An 11002-nucleotide genomic window follows, 5' to 3' on the forward strand; every position below is an offset into this window, starting at 1 on the left:
CAAATCTATGTAAACAAAACAATATGGACAATAATAAACGGATATGATGCCATTATAATAAATCAGTCAGAAATAATGAAACAAGTAAATTACATGGATTTACTAAAAACTTGAAATCATTATGGAACATATATCAGACTCCAAAACAGTTTGGAAAACAATTATTAACATCAATAAGGATACTCCACTTAACTATATCATGCTGACATTAAAATCTGTATATTTAAAATCCTGGGAAGAACCAGTCATGGGAAGCTACTGGCAATATTTCTCACATACCGGTAACCACACTGACTGAGCTCAAGACTCAGATCCATGTGGATAGAGATGAGATGGCAGTGACCGGTAATAGTGAATGCCTTAGACCACTTGACCACCCAGGGTCCATATTTATGATACTGAAAGATATGCTACTTATGTGCATGTGTTGTATAAAGCTGAAAAGTGTGCTGCTTGTGTGCACATGTATAATACTGAAAGGTATGCTGCTTGTATGCACATGTTGTATAATACTGAAAAATGTGCTGCTTGTATGCACATGTATAATACTGAAAGCTATGCTGCTTGTATGCACATGCTGTATAATACTGAAAGGTATGCTGCTTGTATGCACATACTGTATAATACTGAAAGAGATGCTGCTTGTATGCACATGTATAATACTGAAAGGTATGCTGCTTGTATGCACATGTATAATACTGAAAGGTACGCTGCTTGTGTGCACATGCTGTATAATACTGAAAAGTGTGCTGCTTGTATGCACATGTATAATTCTGAAAAGTGTGTTGCTTGTATGCACATGTATAATACTGAAAGGTATGCTGCTTGTATGCACATGCTGTATAATGCTGAAAAGTGTGCTGCTTGTATGTACATGTTGTATAATACTGAAAAGTGTGCTGCTTGTGTGCACATGTATAATACTGAAAGGTATGCTGCTTGTATGCACATGTTGTATAATACTGAAAAGAGTGCTGCTTGTATGCACATGTATAATACTGAAAGGTATGCTGCTTGTATGCACATATTGTATAATACTGAAAGAGATGCTGCTTGTATGCAAATGTATAATACTGAAAGTATGCTGCTTGTATGCACATGTTGTATAATACTGAAAGGTATGCTGCTTGTGTGCACATGTATAATACTGAAAGGTATGCTGCTTGTATGCACATGTTGTATAATACTGAAAAGTGTGCTGCTTGTATGCACATGTATAATACTGAAAGGTATGCTGCTTGTATGCACATGCTGTATAATACTGAAAAGTGTGCTGCTAGTATGCATATGTTGTATAATACTGAAAGGTACACTGCTTGTATGCACATGTTGTATAATACTGAAATGTATGCTGCTTGTATGCTCATGTATAATACTGAAAGGTATGCTGCTTGTATGCATGTTGTATAATACTGAAAGGTACCTTTATTTCTTAAGGTAGCATCCCAAAATGTTTGTGAACCATTATTGTAGAACAAATTTTGCTTACTTCCTTCTGGTGTGAAGAAGTCAATAATCTGACTTGCAGGTCCAGTGTAATGTGTGTTCATGACAGACACCTGTGCTCGTAGAGCCGTATACGCTGGCAAGTTTTCAATGGATGCACGAATATCTGGTTGATTATGGCTCTCTTTGTCCATCACTATGTCCACCTCAAGCCATTTGTGTCTTCCCTCACTGGACTTCCAGTATCTCAGCTGTAAATTTGAAATTGGATATTGCAGTACTATGTATCAAAAGGTAGATTAAAGCTGTGCATTGCCAGTTTGGTCACAATGTGAAACCTGGGGTGGCAATAAAACACATGCCATGATATGTATCATATAGTTATCAGACAATACATGTTGCAATGGAAAAATGATGATACAGTACATGTCACAATACAAATTCCAACCTCTGTCCGTTTGTCTTTCCATGTAGTGTCTATGTTGCTGTGTTGGCATATTTAAGCATGTGGCAAGGTTACTAGAACTATCTAAATATGTGACTGTTTTGCAGAACCTGCATATGGTTTTGTTATGAATAAAAACAAGTCAAATGTCCAGTCATGTGGCAATCCAAGAATGCAGTGCGAGATGGATCATGTCATTAGAACATTACTTACCACCATGCCAAGGGTTAACATAACACTCCAGACAAAAAATATTTGGTGAAAATGCTGTTTTTTTGGGATCAGTAGTAAGACCAACTATGCAATGCAAGTGTCAGGCAGTGGGGAAAGTTTACACAGAAAAATAATTATAATGAAACAAGGACCTCTCTGAGAAAACAATGGATTCTCCTGAGTAATTCAGTTATTTTATTTTTCTTGGACACCTATGTATGAAAATTTGTAACTGAATCCAGACCTAAGGGAATATATCTCAGTATTTATTTTATTTATTTTCTGAAACTGGTCTTTAAGACAAAGCTCAAAGCTACTGAGAAAGTTTCTGCATCATCTGTAAATTGATGAATGTTTTATACATCCATTGCATGTCGCTCCTGTCAATTGGGAAATTATTTCAGAGAAAAATGCCGACATAAATATCTTGTCAAGATTATTGGCAACCTTCAAACTGTCACAATCCATTATTCAATTAAATGGTCCCAGCATCTTGTGCATATCAAGTCTTTTTCTTTCTTCTATTATTTTTATTTATTTCAAAGAAGAGTCATGTTTGTGAAAAATGGTAAAGATAAAACAAAATGTTATAAAAAATGATGAAACTTGTTAAGTGGGGTCTGTGTTAGGGCAAAAGATAGAAAGTCAAACCAAGATGTCTTTACTTCAGATTTTTATATCTACATATTCACACTCTATAATTAACATGCAGTTTATAGGTTTTAATGCTTTTTTAAAAACATGACATTTCGGACAAAAAAATCAAAATAGTGTTCAGAAAATTACATATAGTACAAAATCTTATAAGTTTGAGCATTTCTTAAAACTTTTTGCCTTCTTGTCTCTTAGGTGACCATGTTAGGGTCTCACCTTGTATCCCTTGAAAGCACCCTTAATTAATTCCTTGTCAGTATTTACAGCCTCCCAGATGAAGTTGGCTTTGTGAGAATCCACTGGTTTTGTTGGGTCTAACCTGAAGTCCTTAGGGGCAACCAGGGGCTCTAGAACAAAAACAAGAGCCTCTTAACATAAGTATGTTCATGTGATACTAAATTACAAAATATTTTATGTCATAACCTGCTTTATCAAAGCAATGGTAGTTTATTATTAAATAACTGCTAAAACAAAGTAAAGCCCCCAATTATCTATGCTAGGTATCCCACATATGTGTGACATAATATTACATGTATCACACATAAGTGTGACACAAAGTGTGGAATAATATTATCACAAACTGTCACATAGCAGTATGACACAATATTATCACAAACTGTCACATAGCAGTATGACACAATATTATCACAAACAAGTGTCACATAGCAGTATGACATATCCCAGATTATATGACAGTAATAAATGCAAATATTGCAAGACATAAATAGATACAATTGTGACCAGACAGCACCCATATGCCAAGTATAAAAAACTATTAACTTTGGGCCCATTGTTTGCTAGGAACTGACCTGTTAAAATTTCACACAAAAATTGAAATAAAACAACAACAAAAGAACAACAAAAGTCTAAAAAGTTGTGACTCACCTGCCTCCCCTGAACGTCCCACATACTTAAAAGCTGGCTGGTATGACTCTCCAATGTCATTTTCTGCTTTCACTTTAAATTCATATAATCCAAAAGTGTCATTAACATCCACTTCCCATGTGTTAGCATTAGGGTCCATCACCAAGTCCTTATTCCAATATGTACTGCCCTTCTTTCTCCAACTAATTTCATATTTAAAACCAGGTCCATTATGTAGCAACTTCGGCATTGGCTGGAACAAACAAAGACAAGGAAAATAATACATTATTTTGAAAAATGTAATTCGCACCTTGCAACATTTAAGTCCATGTCATAATTAAATCAACAAATACTTAAAAACAATCATTAAACTGTCCTCTATTTGTTAGATGTTCCTTGTACAAAGGAAAATTATATAGGGGTTTTCATAGATTCCAGAAGGTTTTCTTAACTGTGTCCTTTATAGGTAGGTATCCTCTGTATGCCAATATTCTTTAAAGGTAGTTGTAACTTATGGGTAGGTCCCCTTTCATTTGCTGATATTCTGCATACATTTACATCTTCAAAGATAAATGTCTGTGTATGCTATTACCTTTAATCTAATGATACTCTTTACTGGTGTATAACGTTTATATGTTGGTTTCCTTTATATATTAATGCCCTTTATAGTTAGATATCCTCTTTAGGCAGATGTCCTTTATATAATAATATCTTTATGGGCAGATGTGCTTTACACACCAATGCTTTAGATGATTCGCTTCATAGGCATTTGTTCTTAATATTGTATGGGGCCCGGGGTGGCCAAGTGGTTTAAAGCACTCTCCATCAGGTTTGGCCAAGTGGGTATGTGAGAAAGCTTGCCAGTAGCTTCTCATGGGTCGGTGGTTCTTTCCGGGGTTTTCCCAGGTTCTTCCTCCACCATTTATACTGGCCGCCATGTATAGCCTATCATGTGCTGAAAAATGGTGTTAAACTCTACAACAACAACAACATAATATTGTAAAGCACTTTAAATGCTGATGCCCTTTATAGGCTGATATCTTGTATATACCAATGCCCTTTATATGATGTCCTTTATAGGCAGATGTCCTTGATATACAAATGCCCTACATACAATGTCCTTTATATAATCATGCCCTTTATATGCTAATGCCCTTTAAATGCAATGTCCTTTATGTCAGGTGTCCATTATATGCAGATGCCCTTTATATGCTGATGTCCTTTATGGTATATGTCCTTTATATGCAGATGTTCATAATATATTAATGCCCTCTACATGCTGATGTCTTCTTTTTTATTATATATATAACCTGTATTTGGAAGTAAGCTATTTCAGGGCATCACACACCTGTATTTGGAAGTAAGCTATTTCAGGGCATCACACATATTTGCCTCCACACTAAGATTCATACTGAGTCTACTATGCAGACTTATTCATTTTTTTGTTTGACTGCTTACTGTGCAAAAATAATGATTTGCAGTTTGCTTATCTCATAAAAGCGTTAATTTTACACACAATGAACTAACTCACAGAAGCTTTAACTTCAAATCCATTGAACTAACCCACAACAGCTTTAATTTCACATCCATTCAGCCCCTAACAGTATGAATTAATGGGAGTTTGTTTATTAATGAATACCATACCTTTAAGTCCCTAATATTCTCATTTGTCAAGTCTATATATTAGGCAGTCATGGTAGTTAAGATGGTAGAGCCCTGAACATACAATCCAAAAGTTTCAGGTATGATACCCAACCATACCAGCCTGGATTGACTGTCTCTGCATGTTCTTGGGAAAGAGTCTTAGCTTCTTCTGCATGATGTAACTAATAATATGCTAAAAGGACCATTACCCCACCCCCATTTTCAAAAGTCTATCAATTATTATTTTCATTGTTTTTTTTCTTCATACATACAAGGCAAACAAATTATTTTCAGAAGATTCCACTACATAATGGACACCAGTTTAGGAGAGACCCAATTTACTTTCCATCGACTGTTATTTACACACAAGATTCAGGGGGTCTTAGATCAGTATATTGACCAGAAAAAGTCTTTAGCTAGAGGAAACAAATTCATCCATTAAAAACTGCATGTGTGTTGACCAGTGGTTCTAGACTCAATGATTGATTAATAATTGAAATATCCAATTGTCTCAATAAGTGTAGTATCTACCTTAACTAGATTTGAAGTGTTTGGGTTGGGCAAGTAGTTGGCCAGGAGCCAAGCAGAACATATATGCAAAGTTTTTAATTATTAACTTGGACATTTCAAATCTAATATTCATAAAATGTTCAACATACATGTGTAAGTCAACCTGCTGCATTTTTTAATCAATATAAGAGAAATAGTAATTTTAAATCCATACTATGGACAATTGGTAAGGGGATGATTATGTTTTTCTGAGGGGTCAGTTAGCAAATGATTAAAATCAAGACCTCACAGGTGAAAAGCTGACCATGCAAAGCAATATTGTTCCAATTAGTTCTGTGAATGTATCTACTGTTTACAGAGGAAAGCAACTCCTGCAAATTGGGGGACCAGACCCAGTGGAGGTACAAAATTCTCATTAAGCAACTTTTTTATTTATTGGGAGGGGGCCAGAATTAAGTTCTCCAGGAGGGAGGGGTGCAAAATTTCTTCCTATGCCATTGGACACCTTATAACTTTTGGATACCCTTATCTATTTTGAAAAATATTTAAACTTTAAACTTTTTAGCCTGCTATGATTAACTTGATATATTTTAGAGAGATAAAACAAAAATTTAAAATAGCAGTTAAATCTTCCTCTTTTCATATTATAATTTGATATGTATTTATGGATGTATTATTATTATTATTATTATTATTATTATAGACTGAAGGCAGTAATTTCTGCATAAAACTGATATGTTCATACAACAATACCATTAATTAATGCCCAGTAGGAAAATCATGTAATTTGACAAAAGCCCCCCCCCCCCCCACAGTGCATCAAATGGTTCAAAACATTACTTATAAAATTTAAACAGAATCTATACATGTACATGAAATTATAGCTGGATGAGAAAACTTAGCAGATGAAAAAAGAAAACAATGCTACGTGCAAATTTTGTACACTAAAATATGGTCTTCTGGTTGGATGTCTAAACAGGTAATTCTTGAAGAGGACTGCAAATACATGTCCTAAAATTAATAAAATTAGCTTATTCAAAGCAGGCTTTCTGCTTTAGAATAACAAAAACAACAACAAAAAAATCAATTAAAATTTTATATATGTGATCAAACAGCATAAACTAAAGTTGCCTTTATTTCCTTGGTGATTTGCATGAAAATTTTATTAAAGAATATCCATCAATTATTTAACAACTTTTATGCTGTAAGATTACATCCTGGGAATTCCTGTTTATCTCAATGCTAAACATGTTTTGCAATAACTCATAAAATTTCACATTAATATTATTCCCCACTTTGGCAACCCAAGCAGTACATCGCTATTATTCTCCAGGTTGAGCTCACTTTAAAATGTAAATATTTCTCCCTAACTCTCAGGGGATTTTTTTCTACTATGTTTTCCATGGATTCTACCTTTTTCATGCTCTCCTAATCGTCACATCTCCTGCTTGTGGATTAGTCAAATAAATGTACTGTTTCAGATTCAGAAATTAAATTTTCCCCCAGAGGCAACGGTAAAAATTTCCAATTGCAAAGAAGTGTATTGGCCTTATCATGAGAGATTCTGAAGTGTAAGTTAGAATGTGTTGATGTGTAAATTTCTCACTTTACTGGCAGACTGGAGGAATCCAAGTCTTCTGCAATGCCCAAGGGGCAAGATAAATAAACCATTTATTGCTTCTGTTCATGCAATACATACAAGGTTTTGCTTGTATTGATGTTGCCAATCATATAATTCATTAAGAAATCACTGAAATGAGCCTTTGTAAACAATTCCATTTAATTTGGATGCATGGGTCCTTTTTACTAATTTATTTATAATTCTACCTCTAAATAAAGGATACCTGCCCAAAATGGACAGATCTTTTTATGGTCCCTTGACTCTCCCTGCAGAAAAGTTTAACTGTAAAAAATTATTTCCAATGATCAGAATTCTATGGTTGTCATTTTATATAAAATAAGTTGAAAGGAAAAGATGGGGATTTTGGTCCCTACCAGGTTGGAAAGTGGGTTTGTTTAGAAAAATAGGGCTTGCAAAAACCCTTATTAATTTTTTGCATATTCAAGAAAACTCAAATACATATCATAGTAAGTTTCTGCAGCCAGGAGACTTTCTGTACCTGAATTTGAATTCCTCAATAATGCCAATCTAGAATCTGTTTTGGTCATTTGAGTCAGTATTGCTTCTCCACATAAGCTACACTGGAACAATTGCAGCAGTGTGTTTCTGAAGATTTCATCTTCTCTTTATATTTTCTATCCATGATCACCAACCCACATGGTTCCCACCTGCCGTAATGACTGTAAGTCTTCGGACACTATAAGTTTTGGGACACCCGAAATTATTTTCAAAAAAATTTTTTTTGTGACCTATAAATGTTGGGACACAAAATAAAATCATTTTTTTCATGCACTGTAAGTCTTGTGACACTACTAATTGTTCAATGTATTTTCTTGATTGTAATGACATAAAGGAATGGCCATGGTTGTTAAGGGAGATCATCATGAATTGTTACATGGGAATGTTAACAAAAATGATATAATTTATTTGAAAAGTCAATAAATATATTTAATTTCCATCTCTTTCCTTATTATTTCTACCCAATTCTAAAGGGCATAATCTGATTGATGACAAGAGTTCGGCATTAGCAGGCTGCTGTAAGTTTTTAGAACAGTAACCTATTCCTTTTTTCTTCAATTTATTATTCTTTGTTTAAGCATTATTGGATTAGAATACTGTATCAATGTACCAGTAATTACATTTTATTTTGCTTTGAACATGTAAATACCTAGCTTGTTAAAACTGTGCTCCCAGTATGACATGAATGAATAACAGTGTTTGGTGCAACGCTTGCATATTTTTATAGCATGTTTACATCATTGTGTCACTGCATGTACATTGTAAATTTTGACTTGTACTAAATGAAATACATCCCTTGGGTTTGAATTACAGGCACAATTGTGATATAATACCTCCAAAATACAATAAAGATATTTCAGAAATAATGTTTGAAAATAATTGTAATACCGTAAACACTCAAATGTAGTTTGCTTTGGTGTAAGCAACCATAAATAAGTATCTGTTTATTCCGCTAAGGTAATCATGCTACTCAACCAAGCAAGTGTTTATTACTTTAATTGATTAACAATGATATTGATATCAATGGTCAGTTACAAATTTGTGTTACAGTAAGCCAAAACACAAAATTAAAATGTATCAATGATGATCAGTTAAAAATGAATATAATGCATACCAGTTAAGCATATTGTATAATTAAAGATGTGTGTCATTTCATATGATTTACATCATGTTGCCAGATCGCTTATATCTCTGAAAAATGGTAGCTCTTGAGCACGAGGGTCAAAATAAATAAAATAGCAACTGACATGTTTTTTATGTGATTTGGAAGAATGAGATCTGGTAAAACAATGAATAAAGCAAAAATCTGCATCTAGTACTTTTGGGAATAAACAAGGATATACAATTTGTATAAGTAATGGTTTGTACACTATATTTTAGTACCGGTCACCTAGTAAACTCCAGGTGTCCCATGAATTATTGAAGCTTTTGTTTACTTTTTTTTGTTTCATGCTGGAAAAATCAGAAAATATTATATGCACATGCAAAATAATAATGTGAATACAATCATAGTAGTTTATAATTGTTTCTTGACATAGTAAATGAACAAGAGCTGGTCACTGCTGCATGCAGTATGGCGATCTTGCCAATTTTGTTCATGGTAGACATTTTTTTTTACGTCTGTAAGTGCTGGGACACCAAAAATGCTACAATTTTTAAATGCACATAAATCTTGGGACACAAACAAATAAAATTATTTTTTCTTGTTCCAAGACTTACAGTCATTATGTTAATGCCCAAACTAATCAAAATGAGTAAGACAGTTCTGTCAGCCAATGAAACTGATCATCTTGTGCTTCTTTGGTCACATTGAATGTACTCTATCCAGTAAACCAACTTAGGATGCACTCCATCCAGCCTATCTAAAACTGATCACAATAATGTTTTATCTTTATTTAGGGGTCTTTTTTGTAGGCACCATAAAGGCAACTTTCTTGCATCAAATATTTAAAAAAAATAGGGATAATGGTGCAGACAAAAATTAACTCTGAACATATCCTGCAAAAATATTTAATGAAAATGAAATAAAAGACAAGTTATTTTGTGACTTAATCCATGGGATTGAATATTTTGTACCACAATCTTTGTATACACCTTATGCAATGTGTGCAAAAACTTCAGGTAAAAATTAATTTATGATTAAGACAGTAACAAATTCTAAATAAATTTTGAATAAATTTTAAGGAATTTCTGGTCCTGCAATGATAAAAACATGCCTAAATTTATCACACACAACACTACATAATAAATATTTAAAAAAACCCGCTCTCTTAAGTTCCACCCCTCAATCTGCATCTGCACAGGTTAAAATTAGAACCCGAGTCCAATGCAACTTGTATATCAGCATTTTTCTTTTCATTCCAAGGGAACATTATTAAAAAAACAATGGGAAAATTAAAACATTAGTAAAAATCAGTGTGATCTAATTCAAACATTCATTCAAGTATGACCCATGATTTATAAACAAGAGGACCAAGAGGATCTGATACTACCCAAGTGGCTCACATAAAACAGTTGATCATTTCACAAAGCCAGCTTATGTAGTACTGTAACAGTATAACCTTATGTAAATTGTCTCTTACTGTAACAACATAACCTTATAACATCTCTTAACCTTTATATTATACCATTTTTGCCTTCATTTTTTACTAATCTAAAAAAATATTTCCGAAGATAAAGGAATAATTAGTATATATGGTTCCAGACTACAACTGAAATCACCCAAAATCTTGATGATATCTGTTGATGATACAGTATCAACCTTCTTGGAGAACTAAAATCTGTAAAACAAAATAACAAGCTCAGCCAATGAGATCCATGATCCCCATATTAATGTTAGCAAATCTTGATTTTTATAGACCCTGCCTAAGACCCTGGCAATATAAGCTAGCTTATTTTCCAAGTTTGAGCTAAAGCTAAATCTGGTCTCCAGATGCTAAAGGAGATCTTAACAATGACATCGGGGATCAAAATCTGATCATAGAGTCACTATAGTAAGCTCAGCCAATCAGATGCAAGAACACCTCATTAATATGCATGCATCTTGACCATTACCAAAACTGTCAGAGATCATGACATAAGCCCAT

At 33.7% G+C, this 11002-nt stretch overlaps 1 protein-coding gene across 4 annotated transcripts in view; it reads right to left on the reverse strand.

Moving 5' to 3' along the window:
* LOC149796222 (neuroglian-like) overlaps nucleotides 1–11002 on the reverse strand; it is a 389784-nt gene that overhangs the window by 26802 nt on the left and 351980 nt on the right. For all 4 annotated transcript variants that reach the window (XM_089966180.1, XM_089966179.1, XM_089966182.1 and 1 more), the window contains 3 exons: nucleotides 3644–3875; nucleotides 2975–3105; nucleotides 1490–1697 (listed from right to left, as the gene is read on the reverse strand). In XM_089966180.1, the coding sequence (XP_089822306.1) occupies nucleotides 1490–1697; nucleotides 2975–3105; nucleotides 3644–3875 (571 nt within the window). The remainder of the gene's footprint in view (nucleotides 1–1489; nucleotides 1698–2974; nucleotides 3106–3643; nucleotides 3876–11002) is intronic.

The sequence above is a fragment of the Sinohyriopsis cumingii genome, chromosome 7 (genome assembly GCF_028554795.1).
Source record: "Sinohyriopsis cumingii isolate HCF-2022 chromosome 7, ASM2855479v2, whole genome shotgun sequence".
In the NCBI taxonomy this organism is placed as follows: domain Eukaryota; kingdom Metazoa; phylum Mollusca; class Bivalvia; order Unionida; family Unionidae; genus Sinohyriopsis; species Sinohyriopsis cumingii.